The sequence below is a fragment of the Chiloscyllium punctatum genome, chromosome 9 (assembly GCF_047496795.1).
Source record: "Chiloscyllium punctatum isolate Juve2018m chromosome 9, sChiPun1.3, whole genome shotgun sequence".
Lineage (NCBI taxonomy): Eukaryota > Metazoa > Chordata > Chondrichthyes > Orectolobiformes > Hemiscylliidae > Chiloscyllium > Chiloscyllium punctatum.
In genome coordinates, this window is record NC_092747.1 from 113,082,523 (window position 1) to 113,099,758 (window position 17,236).

The window sequence follows — 17,236 nt, forward strand, 5'->3', positions numbered from 1 at the left end:
CATTTTGAAAGCATTGCATTGGCTATGAAGTCCTTTGGGCCATCCTATAGTCATGAACCATTCCATACCAATGATGTTCCCTTCAGCTAGGAGGTACCTGGGAGGCCTGGTGGTCCCTGAGGTCCTGGCTTGCCTTGCTGACCTGGTGGCCCAATTCCTGCTGTGCCTGGAAGTCCAGGAGGCCCCAGTGGTCCCATTGGACCGGTTCTGCCTGAAAGAACAAAACAGAACAAATGGGTATCCAGACTATTTAAAGCTCCATGGTTAATCCTCAAACTGGTGACAGTGAATATCAAAATCTACTTTCCTCATCCAGTCATAGAATCATAGAGGCGCACAGCACGAAAATAGATCCCTCATCCAACCCGTCCATGCCGACCAGATATCCTAACCCAATCTGGTCCCATTTTGCCAGCACTTGGCCCACATCCCTCTAAACCCTTCCTATTCATATACCCATCCAGATGCCTATTAAGTGATGTAATTGTACCAGCCTTCACCACATCCTCTGGCAGCTCATTCCATACACGTACCACCCTCTGTGTGAAAAGGTTGCCCCTTCGGTCTCTTTTATATCTTGCCCCTCTCACCCTAAACCTATGCCCTCTAGTTCTGGACTCCCCAACCCCAGGGAAAAGACCTTGTCTATTTATCCTATCCATGCCCGACATCACCCATCAAAACAACAGAAACTCTGACCACCTCATTGGCTGTGTGAACATTTGGATCATTCGGTTTCAGGCAAGCACTTGATGACATTCAGGGAAGAGAACGTTCCATGAGATAACTAATATTGTGGGACTTACTAATGGAGCTATGTTTCATTTTGCCTGGCAATAGGGGAAGGGCCATTTGCAATGTTGTCAATAGGCCACTTGAAGCAGTTCAAGGGTCACTGAAGAGCTGTGTGAGGGTCATACCTATTTAGAGTTGAGAGTGTGGTGCTGGAAAAGCACAGCAGGTCAGGCAGCATCCGAGGAGCCCGAGAATCCATGTTTTGGGCAAAAGCCCTTCCTCATTCCTGAGGAAGGGCTTTTGTCCAAAACATCAATTTTCCTGCTCCTTGGATGCTGCCTGACCTGCTGTGCTTTCCCAGCACCGCACTCTCGACCCTGATCTCCAGCATCTGCAGGGCTCACTTTCTCCTCAGACTTATTTGGAGCTGGAAGATTGAGAAGAACAGAAGGAGGCTCCCGTGATGAAGAGTGCTACAGAAGTGGTGAGTTGGCTCTGTACAATCAGAACTCAGACAGAATTTTGAGGCATCGGTGAAGGCACAATTAACAGTAACATTTTGGATTGGTGAGATGCTAAGAGCAGTTGGATAGCTATGTTCAAACAGAAATCAGAGGAGGTCCAGGAGTCGGAGGTACTATTAGTTTTAGAGTTAGGGCTCAGAAAGCTTTGTGGAAGCTGTAGGGGTTTGGAAGAAACCTTTAATAGCTCAGTGCAGCTGTGAGCAGGGGTGAAGGAGACTCACAAACAGTTTTTGCTATGGGCATCGGAGCCGGATTAAAGGCAAGCCAACAAACCCAGGGCCGAGGCTGGGTTGGTGAAGTCCCATGGTTGTGAAAAGCTCGAGCTGGGCCTGGGATGAAGTGCTGGAGTGCAGTCTCCTGAAACCAGTGGGTGTGTTAACACAGGGAAGGAAGTGAAAACACCCGAATGTGAGCAGCCGATGCTCAGACCAGCTGCTTTTGAGGGAGTTCCAAAGCTGTGTCATTAAAAGTGCAGAATTGTTATCTTTTATAAAGTTTGAATGAGATTTGATGACCCATAGTGTCACTCACATCTGTGGTGGTTATTGGGAAATCAGTGGCGACGTCTTGATTGAGATTGGTGTTTAATGTGTAGCATAGAGAGACATAAAATACAGGTGGTGAGGTCTCATCCTCTATTGGCACATTGTTATCTAAACAACTAATTAACTAGCTAATTAACTGAGACTAACAGTTCCCTCCATTACAGCACTGACCACAAGTTGTAGTTTAAGGAGTTACCTTGTCATTCATGAAGTGCTTTTGAAAAGAACTTGAGGAACAGAATTCTCATTGCCTTTCAAGTTCTCACTTTACAGATACATTTGAAATTCACTTCATGCACCTTTCCTCGGACCTGTTCCTCACCTTTATCACCTGTGAGGCCAGGTAATCCAGGGTTTCCCGGTTCTCCTGGTATTCCAGGGATTCCTGGGTCACCTTTATCTCCTTGAACTCCATCGAGCCCTGGGACACCTGGAAATCCTCGGGGGCCTGGCAGTCCCACTCCTGGTTGGCCCTGAATTCAACAAATAAGAGGGTGGTTAAAACGATAGCATCTTACAACTTAGCAACCCATGTGGGTCCTTCAAGTCTACCCTTTGTCCACTGTTCTGAACACTTTCCACTTCATGTGCAACATTGAAACATAGCGATGAAGTACAGGATTTGATTTACCTGCACTTCCCATAATTGGGTCTCCGGACCTGAAACATTAATTCTGATTTCTCTTCACAGATACTGCCAGACCTGCTGAACTTCTGTTTTTGTTTCTGATTTACAGCATCCGCAGTTTTTTTCAGTTTTTACAGGATTTGATTTGATTCCTGATGAAGGGCTTATGCCCGAAACATCAATTCTCCTGTTCCTTGGATGCTGCCTGACTGGCTGTGCTTTTCCAGCATCACACTCTCCACTCTGATCTCCAGCATCTGCAGTCCTCACCTTCTCCTTCCTACAATCCAGTCTACTGCATTCGCTGCTCACAATATGGCCTCCTCTACACTGGGGAAACGAAGCGTAGACTGAGTGACTGCTTCACAAAACACCTACATTCTGCCCGCAAAAATGATTCTGAGCTTCCAGTTTCCTGCCACTTGAACACCCGACTCTGTTCCCTGGCCACCATCTGTCTCAGGTTTGCTGCAGTGCTCCAGTGAAGCTCAGCACAAGCTGGAAGAACAGCACCTCATTTTCCACTTGAGGACCCTGCAGTCCTTTGGACTCAATATTGAGTTCAATGATTTTAGAACCTGAATCCCCACCCCCACCCCCATGTCCTAGCCTCCTACCCCACACACTAGGCCTTGTTATCACGAGGCCTGAATTCCTGAAGAAGGGCTCATGCCTGAAACGTCGATTGTCCTGCTCCTTGGATGCTGCCTGACCTGCTGCGCTTTTCCAGCCACACATTTTCAGCTTGTTATCACATAGTCTGCCATTACACACTACTTATTGTAAGCCATTAACAGTCTCCATTAACAGGTACTCACCCTCCAAACCAGATTGGAATTAACTCCTTTGTCTGTCCAACTGTTCTCTATGTGCTCTATCCCCACCTATCATTTCCTCCTTACCCCTTCCCCCCCCACCCTATCTTCTGCATATAAATTGAAATTTTCCTAGCTACCATCAGTGCTGAGGAAGGGTCACCAGACCTGCAACATTAACTCTGATTTCTCTTCACAGAGGCTGCCAGACCTGCTGAGCTTTTCCAGCAACTTCTGTTTCTGGTTTTGATTTACAGCATCTTTGGGTTTGTGCAGGATTTGATTTGATTTATCATTGTCATATGCACCAAGGTACAGTGAAAAGTTTTTTTTACATGCAGTACAGCAGATCATACCATACAAGGTCACAAAGATCACAGGGTGATTGAACAGAGTGGGGAATACAACGTGACTGCTGCAAAGCAGATGTACAAAAGGCAAGATCAATGTTAGATTGGAAATTTAAGAGGTTCTTCAAGTACGCTCCACCATTCAATATGAAAGTAGCTCATCCTTTATCTTCACACCATGTTCTCACTTTCTCTCCGTATCCCTTTATCAATCTTTTTGTTGAATATCCTCAGTGACCCAGCTTTCACAACCCTCCTGGATGGCGAATTCCATAGATTGACCACTCTCTGGGTGGAGAAATGTTTCCTCATCTCAGTCCTAAAAGGGCGACCCATTATCCTGAGATTGGAATCCTTTGTTCCAGTCTCCAGGGGAAACATCCTCCCTGCATTTGTTCTGAAGATCCCTGTCAGAACTTTATGCCTCAATCAGATCCCCTCTGATCTTTCTAAACTTGAGTGAATACAGGACCAATCTCCCTTCAAATAGCAGACCTGATATCCTCAGGGTCAGCTGTTTGTCTTTTGGAAGTTGCCATTGAGTCTACCTCCACCGGTCACTTCAGAGAACACAATTCAGGTCGCAACAATGATGTGGAGGTGCAGGATGTCCTGAAACAGACTCACTACCACAGCCACATTTGCTTCCTCAGTGCCTGCCTCCGTAACCAACTCATCCCACACGGACTTCAGACCACCTTTAAACCAGCCTATCTGCCTATCTTCCTTTCCACCTATCCACTCCACCCTCCTCTCTGACCTATCACCTCCATCCCCACCCCCATTCTCGCATTGTACTCTTTGCTACCTTCCCCCACCCTCCTCTCTGACCTATTACCTCCATCCCCACCCACATTCACCTCTCGTACTCTATGCTACTTTCTCCCCATCCCCACCCTCCTCTCATTTATCTCTCCACCCTGCAGGCACTCTGCCTCTATTCCTGATGAAGGGCTATTGCCCGAAATGTCGATTTTCCTGCTCCTTGGATGCTGCCTGAACTGCTGTGCTTTTCCAGCACCACTCTAATCCAGAAAGTTAAAAATCACACAACATCAAGTTATGGTCCAACAAGGCGGCACGGTGGCTCAGTGGTTAGCACTGCTGCCTCTCAGGGACCCGGGTTCAATTCCTGCCTTGGCTAACTGTGTGGAGTTTGCACATTCTCCCTGTGTCTGCTCCGGTTTCCTCCCACAATCCAAAGATGTGCAGGTTAGGTGAATTGGCCATGCTAAATTGCCCATAGTGTTAGGTGCATTAGTTAGGGGTAAATACAGGGTAGGGGAATGGGTGTGGGTGGGTTACTCGTCGGAGGGCTGGTGTGGACTTGTTGGACCGAAGGGCCTGTTTCCATACAGTAGGAAAAGAAAAGTTTATTTGGAAGACTATGAACTGGTGTTTGATTTTTAACCAGGTCACATTAACTCACTGTAAAAGATTTCTCCTCACATTGCTTCTTGTTCTTTTCCTTATCACCCTAAAGCTGAGTCTTCCAGTTCCCCATTGCCTTGCCACGGTGATAATGTTGCTATGGTTAGTGTTTAAGAGGGGGGTGTTTCAGGTACAAGGGTGCTTCCCTAACTGTGGATCATGATTCCCCATTGAGTTCACAGAAACATTAGGTGGATTTGTGAGCACTCCCTCCTTTATCTCTACTCCCTGTATGAAGGTGACAGGTTCAGGTGACCTTATCTTCCTACCCCTGATACCATCCATGTAAATCTCCTCTACACCCTCTAAAAAAATCTTGACAATCTTTCTAAAGTCTGATGGCCAGAACTGGCTACTTTTCAGGAGCTGGGGGTGAACTTAATGTTTGTAACAGTTTGGCATAACCCCTGCTTTTGTATTTTATTCATAGTCAGGAATACTGTTTTTTTATCATCTTTTCAAATTGCACTCTACCATTAAGGATTGATATACATGATTTCCTAGGTCTCTTGGTCCCTGTCCCCAGTTTATTCATGGCTCATTTAGTTCACAATGACTTTCCCCAGTCTTGCTACAAAAATGATCACGACAAAGATCCCAGTGTTAAACTTTATCTGACAAGTTCCTGCCCATTTCAGCAGAATGTCGATGATGATTTGAAATCCATTGCCACCTCCCCACTAATATCTACATATTAGAGTTTAGTGCCATCTGTAAACTTGGGATTCCCTAATTCAGGTCATTAATAAAGATTGGGCAGCAAGGTGACTCAGTGGTTAGCCCTGCTGCCTCACAGCGCCAGGGACACGGGTTTGATTCCACCCTTGGGCAACTGTCTGTGTGGAGTTTGCACATTCTCCCCGTGTCTGTATAGGTTTCCTCCAGGCACTCTGGTTTCCTCCCACAGTCCAAAGATGTGCAGGTCAGATGGAGTGGCCATGGTAAATTGCCCACAGATGTGCAGGCTAGGTGGACTGACCATGGGAAACGCAGGGTTAAGGGATAGGGTAGGATCTGGGAGGGGGTGGGGGGGGTGCGGGGATGCTGTTTGGAAGGTTGGCGTATACTCTGTAGAAATTCTATGATATGATGATGCCATGATCGAACAAAGCCAATACAGAATTCTGAGAAACAGCATTCAATATCCAATTCGAGGGTTTCATCACTGACCTTTGCTCCTGGGGGTCCTGGCTGGCCTGGAATGCCATCATTCCCTGGACGTCCTGAAAGACCAGGAAGGCCTGGTTGTCCTTGAATTCCTGGTGAGCCTGTCAAACGGAAAGGTTGGACGTGAATGGCTGACCACCTTTCCCAAACTCCTTCAAACCATCGACGCAGTATTCTGAGAGGGAGGCAGTGTGGCAGACATTGTGAAGAATTCAGATCCTTGTGACAGAAAAGATCATGAAGTGATCATAGATTGGAACAGAGTAAATAGAAGTTGACTGTTCCCAGTTTTGGGATTCATGAATGAGGAACCATTGATCTAAGATTAGACATCAGAGGTTTTTAAGGAAGTGAAGGGCTCTTTTGTGGTGAGAGCATTGAGGTGTGGAATTCTCTCCCAGAGTTAGTAGCTGAGGCAGGAATGATGTCAACATTTGAGCTGGAGTACAGATGGGTATGAAGGTAGAGGTGTAAGGAGGGATGTGGGAACAAGATTAAAACATAATTAGGAATATTTGCTATATTGAGGGGACACTCTGACTAAGGCTGGATGGATTTTTTACAAACCCACTGAGTCCAACAGATACCTGGAGTACACCTCTTCCCACCCTACCTCCTGCAAAAATGCCATCCCGTATTCCCAATTCCTCTGCCTCCGCCGTATCTGCTCCCAGGAAGACCAGTTCCACCACAAAACACGCCAGATGGCTTCCTTCTTTAGAGACCACAATTTCCCTTCCCACGTGGTTAAAGATGCCCTCCAACACATCTCGTCTACATCCCGCACCTCCACCCTCAGACCCCAACCCTCCAACCGTAACAAGGACAGAACGCTCCTGGTGCTCACCTTCCACCCTACCAACCTTCACATAAACCAAATCATCCACCGACATTTCCGCCACCTCCAAACGGACCCCACCACCAGGGATATATTTCCCTCCCCACCCATTTTCGCTTTCTGCAAAGACCGTTCCCTCCGTGACTACCTGGTCAGGTCCACGCCCCCCAACAACCCACCCTCCCATTCTGGCACTTTCCCCTGCCACCGCTGGAATTGCAAAACCTGCTCCCACACCACCCCCCGCACCTCCATCCAAGGCCCCAAAGGAGCCTTCCACATCCAAAGTTTTACCTGCACATCCACTAATATCATTTATTGTATCCATTGCTCCCGATGTGGTCTCCTCTACATTGGGGAGACTGGACGCCTCCTAGCAGAGCGCTTTAGGGAACATCTCCGGGACACCCGCACCAATCAACCAAACCGCCCCGTGGCCCAACATTTCAACTCCCCCTCCCACTCTGCCGAGGACATGGAGGTCCTGGGCCTCGTCCACCGCCGCTCCCTCACCACCAGACGCCTGGAGGAAGAACGCCTCATCTTCCGCCTCGGAACACTTCAACCCCAGGGCATCAATGTGGACTTCATCAGTTTCCTCATTTCCCCTTCCCCACCTCACCCCAGCTCCAACCTTCCAGCTCAGCACCGCCCTCATGACCTGTCCTACCTGCCTATCTTCCTTTCCACCTATCCACTCCACCCTCCTCTCTGACCTATCACCTCCATCCCCACACCCATTCACCTATTGTACTCTATGCTACATTCTCCCCAGCCCCACCACCCCCCCCTCCCATTTATCTCTCCGCCTCCGAGGCTCCCCGCCTGATTCCTGATAAAGGGCTTTTGCCCGAAACATTGATTTTCCTGCTCCTCGGATGTTGCCTGACCTGCTGCGCTTTTCCAGCACCACTCTAATCTAAATCCTGGATGGATCAAATGGTCAGCTATGCTTAAACAATCTTCAGGCTGGAGGGTGGCTTTGGCAAAGTTATTTTTTCATTCACTCAAGGGATGTGGGTGTTGTTGGCTGGCCAGCACACATTGCCTGGCCCTAGTTGCCCCTCAAGAGGGTGATGATCAGCTGTCTTTTTGAACATGCTGCAGGTTGGTGCGCAGTGACAGGGAAGGAATGGTGATGTTACCAAGTCAGGATGGTGAGTGGCTCGGAGGGGAACATTGCAGGGGTGATGTTCTCATGTATGCACTGCCCTCATCCCATCAGATGGAAGTGGTTGTGGGTTTGAAACGTGCTGTTGGAGGATGTTTGGTGAATTTGTGCAGTGCATCTTATAGATGGCACACACTGCTGCTACTGTGCTGTGGGAGTTGATTAGGGTGCAGTAACGATGTAGCAGTGAGTGAGTGCAGTTACGGTGCAGTGGTGTGTGAGTGCAGTTACGGTGCAGTAACGATGTAGCAGTGAGTGAGTGCAATTACGGTGCAGTAATGGTGTAGCGGTGTGTCAGTGTAGTAACGGTATAGCGGTGTGTGAGTGCAGTTACGGTGCAGTAACGGTGTAGCGGTGTGTGAGTGCAGTTACGGTGCAGTAACGATGTAGCGGTGTGTGAGTGCAGTTACGGTGCAATAACGGTGTAATGGTGTGTGAGTGCAGTTATGGTGCAGTAACGGTGTAGCGGTGTGTGAGTGCCGTTACGGTGCAGTAACGATGTCGCGGTGTGTGAGTGCAGTTATGGTGCAATAACGATGTAGCGGTGCATGAGTGCCGTTACGGTGAGTGAGTGCAGTAACGGTGTAGCGGTGTGTGAGTGCAGTTATGGTGCAGTAACGGTGTAGCGGTGTGTGAGTGCAGTTACGGTGCAGTAACGATGTAGCGGTATGTGAGTGCAGTTATGGTGCAGTAATGGTGTAGTGGTGTGTGAGTGCAGTAACGGTGCAGTAATGGTGTAGTGGTGTGTGAGTGCCATAATGGTGCAGTAACGGTGTAGCGGTGTATGAGTGCAGTTACGGTGCAGTAACAATGTAGTGGTGTGTGAGTGCAGTAACGGTGCAGTAATGGTGTAGTGGTGTGTGAGTGCCATAATGGTGCAGTAACGGTGTAGCGGTGTATGAGTGTCGTTAAGGTGCAGTAACGGTGTAGTGGTGTGTGAGTGCAGTTACGGTGCAGTAACGGTGTAGCGGTGCGTGGGTGCAGTTATGGTGCAGTAACGATGTAGCGGTGTGTGAGCGCAGTTACGGTGCAGTAACGTTGTGTGAGTGCAGTTACGGTGCAGTAACGATGTAGTGGTGAGTGAGTGCAGTTACGGTGCAGTAACGATGTAACGGTGTGTGAGCACAGTTACGGTGTTGTAACGGTGTAGCGGTGTGTGAGCACAGTTACGGTGTTGTAACAGTGTAGCGGTGTGTGAGTGCAGTTACGGTGCAGTAACGGTGTAGCGGTGAGTGAGTGCCGTTACGGTGCAGTAACGATGTAGCGCTGTGTGAGTGCAGTTATGGTGCAGTAACAATGTAGCAGTGTGTGAGTGCAGTAACGGTGCAGTAACGGTGCAGTGGTGCGTGAGTGCAGTTATGGCGCAGTAACGGTGTAGCGGTGTGTGAGTGCAGTAACGGTGCAGTGGTGTGTGACTGCAGTTACGGTGCAGTAATGGTGTAGCGGTGTGTGGGTGCAGTTATGGTGCAGTAACGATGTAGCGGTGTGTGAGTGATGTTACGGTGCAGTGGTGTGTGAGTGCAGTTACGGTGCAGTAACGGTGTAGCGGTGTGTGGGTGCAGTTATGGTGCAGTAACGATGTAGCGGTGTGTGAGTGCAGTTACGGTGCAGTAACGTTGTGTGAGTGCAGTTACGGTGCAGTAATGATGTAGCGGTGAGTGAGTGCAGTTACGGTGCAGTAACGATGTAGCGGTGAGTGAGTGCAGTTACGGTGCAGTAACGAAGTAGCGGTGTGTGAGCACAGTTACGGTGTTGTCACGGTGTAGCGGTGTGTGAGTGCCGTTATGGTGCAGTAACGGTGTAGCGGTGAGTGAGTGCCGTTATGATGTAGCCGTGAGTGAGTGCCGTTATGGTGCAGCTGTATATGAGTCCTCTTGCCTTTTGCTCCAGTTGGGCCTGGAAATCCAATGCCGGGAAGACCGGGGTCACCTTTCGGCCCTGTAGCTCCTTGTAAACCCGGGCTTCCTGGAAGGCCAGGGTCACCTGTAGGATAGACAAATAGGAAGCATTCATCCATTAATGTTCCGAATGGTACAAATTCACAGGAAGCAACATCAGAATTTTTTGGAGGAACCAGATCAATGATTCTGGTGCTTTCTGGGGAGATAACTGAACGTACCTCTGCTTCCAGGCTCGCCCCTTAACCCTTGTGGCCCAGGGAGACCCGGGGCTCCTGGTTTACTGACAGCATTCCCTGATTCACCTTTCTGACCTGTCACAAGAAAACAGTCAACAGGACAATGAGAATGGCTCTGACAAGATGAAAAGTACACTCGCATACATCTATTTACGTTTATCAATTTAGGCATTGGTGCATTTTTGGTGCTGGTTTATTTTCCTGGGATCTAATGATCAATAACTGCATTCTGAGGTTGTGCTAAGAAATGTGTGACCAATGGAATACAGACGCAATCCTTTCCAAGGGAGACTTCTGGTCTTCCCCACTCTCCTGCTCGCAGCCTCTCAGCTCTATTCGGCTCCTTTGTGAAAATGTCAAGGATTACGAGTGGGAGACCAGTCAGAATGTCAGACCAATATGAAGAATGCTGCACATACAATCAGCCACAGCCCTTAACAGTCTCGCTCCTGCTCCCTCACCTCCAGACAGAGGGAGAGCACGGGAAAGGTCTTAGGGTTACCTTTCTGGGTAGGCCATGTGAAACGCCCTAAAGCCATGCTCAAATGGAGCTCCCCCCTGTGGCAGGTCCAGTGTTTACATGCTGCTCCTGTTGGTCACAGTGACTATCCCTTGTCACTTATTGACAGAGTATTAACAGGAATATTTTTGTCCCCAATGATGCAATGATTTTCTCTTTACATGAGAGGTTACTAAACATGGTCACGTGTCCATGGTCCATTAATACACTCACAGAGGGAGGAAAATTGAGAGTCAGGAGGTGTCTGTCCTGGAGGATGGCCAATTTATTAAGGGACAGGGAAATGGAGAATCTCAGTGGATCCACATTATCGTATCAGACTGGAACTTACCTGGGCTTCCGGGTATTCCCGGATGTCCTTGAAATCCACGTGCACCCTTTTCTCCTGGAAAGCCTGGCTCCCCGACTCCTGGTAGTCCAGGAGTTCCCTGATCTCCTGGTGCTCCAGTTAAACCGGGGGGTCCTGGCAAGCCCTTCTCACCTTTGAAGCCGATGTTTCCCTAAGCATATTGAGATGAGAGTTAAACGCTGAATAACCCGTGATATTCAGGTATTCCCCTTTAGCAGCTGACACTGGATCCTACTCTTCATCCCAAGATCCAGCAGTACAGTCAGTGCTGCTACATTCAGCGTTCATTTTGATCTTGAGGAAGTGTTCCACACCCTGATGTTGAAGACACAAGCCCTGGGCACTGCACTGAACTGTAAAATCCCCCCAGTGCATGTCTTCAGTCTAGCTAGCAGCTACACCGTAATATTTCAGATAATCAACAAATAAACATGTCCCACACTGAGGGAGCCAGCTCGAGGAAAGATTTCTCCAATTCGGCCCATAGCCTCATTCTGTAAATCAGAAATAATTTCTCAATGTAAGGCGCAATATCACAGGGAGAGGAGGCGTACAGGGAGAAGGTAAACACTGTTGTGTTTGAGAGATTCCCAATCTGTAATGGGCAGGTGTCCCTCTGTGTTGTCAGGGAAGGTCAGTCTATCTGACAGGCAGTGCTCAGTCTCGTTCTTCAGGTGGCCATTCTGTCTATACAGGGGGATAGTTTCTCCCCTGGGATAATCAATCTCTGTCTCAGAGAGAGAGGATGGCAGTATTCAGCCTCCCTGGATGGGGACATGGTGATGATGCGGTTGGCAGATTTTCTCTCTTTCTCTCTCTTTCGGGGTGGGCAATCTCTCTGTCGGGCAATATTGGTTTTCCCTGTTAGATGGCGGAATTGTCAGTCTCAGGGTAAGGGAGAAGTCAGTGTCAGAGTTAGTGAGGTCAGTCTCAGGGTTAGGGAGGGTCAGTCTCAGGGTCAGGGAGGTCAGTCTCAGGGTTAGGGAGGTCAGTCTCAGAGTTAGTGAGGTCAGTCTCAAGGTTAGTGAGGGTCAGTCTCAGGGTTAGGAAGGTCAGTCTCAGGGTAAGGGAGAAGTCAGTCTCAGGGTTAGGGAGGTCAGTCTCAGGGTAAGGGAGAAGTCAGTCTCAGGGTCAGGGAGGGTCAGTCTCAGGGTTAGGGAGGGTCAGTCTCAGGGTTAGGGAGAAGTCAGTCTCAGGGTTAGGGAGGGTCAGTCTCAGGGTTAGGGAGGGTCAGTCTCAGGGTTAGGGAGGTCAGTCTCAGGGTTAGGGAGGGTCAGTCTCAGGGTAAGGGAGAAGTCAGTCTCAGGGTTAGGGAGGTCAGTCTCAGGGTAAGGGAGAAGTCAGTCTCAGGGTTAGGGAGGTCAGTCTCAGGGTAAGGGAGAAGTCAGTCTCAGGGTTAGGAGGGTCAGTCTCAGGGTTAGGGAGGTCAGTCTCAGGGTTAGGGAGGGTTAGTCTCAGGGTTAGGGAGGGTCAGTCTCAGGGTTAGTGAGGGTCAGTCTCAAGGTTAGTGAGGGTCAGTCTCAGGGTTAGGGAGGGTCAGTCTCAGGGTTAGTGAGGGTCAGTCTCAAGGTTAGTGAGGGTCAGTCTCAGGGTTAGGGAGGGTCAGTCTCAGGGTCAGGGAGAAGTCAGTCTCAGGGTTAGGGAGGGTCAGTCTCAAGGTTAGGGAGGGTCAGTCTCAGGGTTAGGGAGGGTCAGTCTGACTGTGCAGCAGTGGTCAGTCTCTTCGTGTTTGGAGAGGTTCATTGTTTTGAGGTTGTGCTGTGAAGTCTCTGTATGTTTGGCAGTGACCATGTGCCACTGTGTGTCTGTGACTCTGAGGTACTCTCTCTAACTTGGTATCCATGTTCTGGAGGTTCTATGCACCTCTGAGACTGTGCCCCTCTGACCCAGTGTCCAAGTGCCCCTGTGTCTCTGGGGCCCTGTGACTCTGTCTCTGTACCTTTCCGCGTCTTATTCGCTTGCACGCTCCAAACCTGGGTCAGTGACCAGCTCCTTCCTATTGTACTTACTGGCTCGCCTTTGGGACCCTGTGGACCTTGAATTCCATCTTTCCCAGGTAACCCAGCCAGACCCGACACACCTGGAGCGCCTGGGAAGCCAGGGTCACCACGATCCCCTTTCACTCCGGGCAATGTTTGGATATCACCCGGATCGCCTTTTGGACCAGGAATACCCATGGGCCCTGGGACACCACGAATTCCCTGTAAGAGACAAGAAAATATCAGCTTGACAAAATCACTCTCCAACCTCTGACAGTGCAGCACTCCCTCAGCACTGACCCTCTGATAGTGCAGCACTCCCTCGGTACTGACCCTCTGACAGTACAACACTCCCTCGGTATTGACCCTCTGACAGTGCTGCACTCCCTCAGTACCGACCCTCTGACAGTGCAGCATGCCCTCAGTACTGACCCCATGACAATGCAGCACTCCCTCAGTACTGACCCTCTGATAATGCAGCACTCCCTCAATACTGACCATCCGACAGCGCAGTACTCCCTCAGTACTGACCCTTTGACAGTGCAGTACTCCCTCAGTACTGACCCTCTGACAGTGCAGCACTCCCTTGGTACCGATCCTTGGACAGTGTGGCCCTCTCACAGTATTTTACTGTCCAGCCCATTTAAATTTGGTTTTGTGGAACTTCGAGAAATAGTTATTCAGGATAGAAATAGTAATCATAGAGTCATAGAGTTATAGAGATGTACAGCATGGAAACAGACCCTTCAGTCGAACCTGTCCATACCGACCAGACATCCCAACCCAATCTAGTCCCAACTGTCAGCACCCGGCCCATAACCCTCCAAACTCTTCCTATTCATATACCCATCCAAATGCCTCTTATGAGCTGCCAGAGGAAGTGGTGGAGGAGTCAGCAATTTGTGCTGAGTTATATATGTTTAAATAATCTGCTGCAAGTTTTTTGAAAGGGGTTATTGAAAGCAGAGCTCTTGATCTGGTGTTGATTGAATTCCAAAAGATGTTTGATCCAATGCCTTTGCACACAACTGTGGGGAAAACGAGAGGCCATGGGATGAATGGGGCTGTAGCGATGTGAATATTACATTAACCAAGGGAGAGACAACAGTGAATGATGACTAATCGTGGAAGCTTTGTATTGGAGATCACCAGGGATTGGTCTTGGGATCTCTGCTTTTCCTGATATATCAATGAAGTAGGTCTTGGTGTTGTGGGGTGGACTTCCACAATTTCCATGTGCATGAGGGACACAAAATTCAGAAGAGTTACAAACTGAAGTGAGGACAGTGTGGCAAGTTCAAAAGTACTTTGACAATTTGGTGGAGCGGGTAGATCAGTGTCAGATGAAGTGTGAGGTGAGACACTTTGGTGCAAAGAAGGTGGAGAGATAGTAGAAAACAACGGGTACGATTGTAAAGGGTGAGCGGGAGCAGAGAGACCTTGGTGAATCTGTACACAATTCATTAAAGGTAGCAAGGAGGCAGAGAGCTGGTAATGAAGCTTGCAGTATTTGAGGCTTCATTAACAAGGGGAGAGAGCAGCAATTGTATGCTGGTTAGGCCACAGCTATACAGGTCTTGGTACCGTATACTTTGGGAAAGTCATGAATGCATTGGAAAGACTGCAAAAGACATTTATGACATTTGACAGTTCCATCACAAGGATAGATTGGTGGCATTGGGACTACTTTCTTTGGACAGGTGAAAGCTGAGGGGAGATTTGATGGAAGTTTTCAAAATCATGAGAGATCTGGAGAGAGTAGATAGTGAAAAACTGTTCCGAAAAGGAGTGAGTAGCAGAGGGAACAGTTTCGAAGTGTTGGACAAAGGAAGCCAATGTGAGTTGGGAGAAAGGTCTTTTTCACATAGGCCTGGGTTTGGAATACGCAGCCTGGCAATGTGGGGGACTCAGGTTCAAGTGAAGCATTGGGATGATTATTTAAATAGAAACACCATACGTGGTTACGGAAGAAGGCAGGAGTTTACACCTAATCTAAATGCTGAGGGAACCAGTGAGACATGACAGGCTGAATGGCCTCCAATTGCACTGTAACAATTCTGTGAGGAACAAATAGCACAATTTCACTTCAAAAGCAGAGAAGAACTCCCAGCAGTGTATGAAAATACCTTGATTAATAACCTGTATATACTACCTGAACTATGCAACTACCGAAACTTGCAATAAGAGCTGACTTGTGACAGAATTGACATTGGTCTCTTAGATAAGTCAGTGACTGGACTTCCTCATAGAGGATCCAACTCTAGAATGAGCAGCCCAAACAGAAGGGGATACAGAGTCTAGAAAATTGTTCATGAAGTGTTACACAGCAACAGCTTCATTTAATGAGGTCAGTCTGCAGAGTGTTCACTAATTAAAACACAAGGAACATTTAACCAGAGGATACATAGCTCTGACCTGAATAGCATTCCATATGTGATGACATACCAAAAAGTCCTAAGCAACCTCATACTGTAATGTATTGTCACAGATATGCCCACATCAGTGACAACAAAACTGTTCAGCCACCATTGTACTGAGGTAATGCATTCAGTGTTGGAAAAGAGGTCATTTCTTTAAGATGTGCTACAATCTAAACAGCATACCAAGCATCAAACCAAATAATTTCCAAGCCAACATATACAATCATTCTTTCAAACAGAATAACAAGTCAGTGACAATTTACTATAGAGTGAGCAGTGACCTATAGATCATTAACATCACCTTGTCTTGGAGGACTAGCACCATTACTTTCTCTAGATATTAATGACCAAGAAGGATAATTGACCCAACTTCCCTGCACATTCCTCAACTCAAGACCATCCACAAAGACTGGTAATCAAACAGAAACCAGCAGAAAAAAAGCTCACCGACTTTAGCTCAAGTGTTTCTATACCTTATCAAATATCTTCCTGATCACATCATGGAACAGAAGAATTAAATCAAAGACTTAGGAGTGAAGGGAAATAGAAGAGAATGTACAGCAAACATGATATAAAGCAAAGTAGTCTCGGTAAATCATTTGAAAATGTATATACATGTTAATTAATGTTTGTGACAGGGAAGAAATGTTTAGGAAAGGTTTTATGTAAGGCTTTTTACATCCCACTGAAACATTATGATCTCTTGGAGCGAATCCTCATTGGGCATAAATACCACAGTATGGGCGGAGTCAAATAAAAGAGAGAAATACATGGAGAGCTAGGCACAGGTCTCAAGTCTAGCTGTAGCAATATTAAAACCATACAAAAAAGCCTGGGGAGTAGTGACTAACATTAAGAGGTGGAGTATATAGAATATTCTTTCAATAATGTGACAGTCAGGTTAATACCTGGTATATCTAGGAATACCACACTTTCTCTGCATAGTGCCAGAAAGAAACATAAGCTCGAAAATGGTTTGCAACCTTTGATCTTTCTTCAACCTGTCTATCTTGAACCCAAACTAATGGATGTGACCATAAAACCATACAACAGACTCAGATCTTGCCCTCCCACTCTGCCAAGGACATGCAAGTCCTGGGCCTCCTCCACTGCCAAATCCTAGCCATCTGATGCGTAGAGGAAGAACTCCTCATCTTCTGCCTTGGGACCTTCCAACCACGCAGCATCAATGTCGATTTCACACGTTTCCTCATCTACCTTCCCCCATCTTATTCCAGATCCAACCCTCCAACTTGACACCGCCCCTCTTGAACTCTCCCCACTTCCTTGCCCCCAGCCCCACCTCCCTCCTATTTATCTCTCAGCCCCCACCCCCCAACATTCCTGACGAAGGGCTTTGCCTGAAACATCGATTCTCCTGCTCCTCAGATGCTGCCTGACCTGCTGTGCTTTCCCAGCGCCACACTCTCGACTCTGATCTCCAGCACCTGCAGCCCTCACTTTCTCCACCAGACCTCACTCTAACCATCGAAATAATAAGATGCTATTATAATAAAAGGATTATCTTGAGTTTGCAGTACACATAACACAGTGGAGGTCATTCTGGTGTAACACGCGTTTCCTCAACGCCAATCGACGATAATGTGATTGACGAATTGTGTGTGCT

At 47.9% G+C, this 17,236-nt stretch overlaps 1 protein-coding gene across 1 annotated transcript in view; it reads right to left on the reverse strand.

Annotated features, from left to right (window-relative positions):
* The window catches only part of LOC140481615 (uncharacterized), a 209,858-nt gene that overhangs the window by 53,179 nt on the left and 139,443 nt on the right, over positions 1-17,236 (reverse strand). The window contains exons 25-31 of the mRNA XM_072578092.1: positions 13,220-13,411; positions 11,193-11,361; positions 10,324-10,416; positions 10,083-10,187; positions 6,199-6,296; positions 2,127-2,277; positions 98-211 (exon numbers count right to left, since the gene is read on the reverse strand). Coding sequence (XP_072434193.1) covers positions 98-211; positions 2,127-2,277; positions 6,199-6,296; positions 10,083-10,187; positions 10,324-10,416; positions 11,193-11,361; positions 13,220-13,411 — 922 coding nt within the window. The remainder of the gene's footprint in view (positions 1-97; positions 212-2,126; positions 2,278-6,198; positions 6,297-10,082; positions 10,188-10,323; positions 10,417-11,192; positions 11,362-13,219; positions 13,412-17,236) is intronic.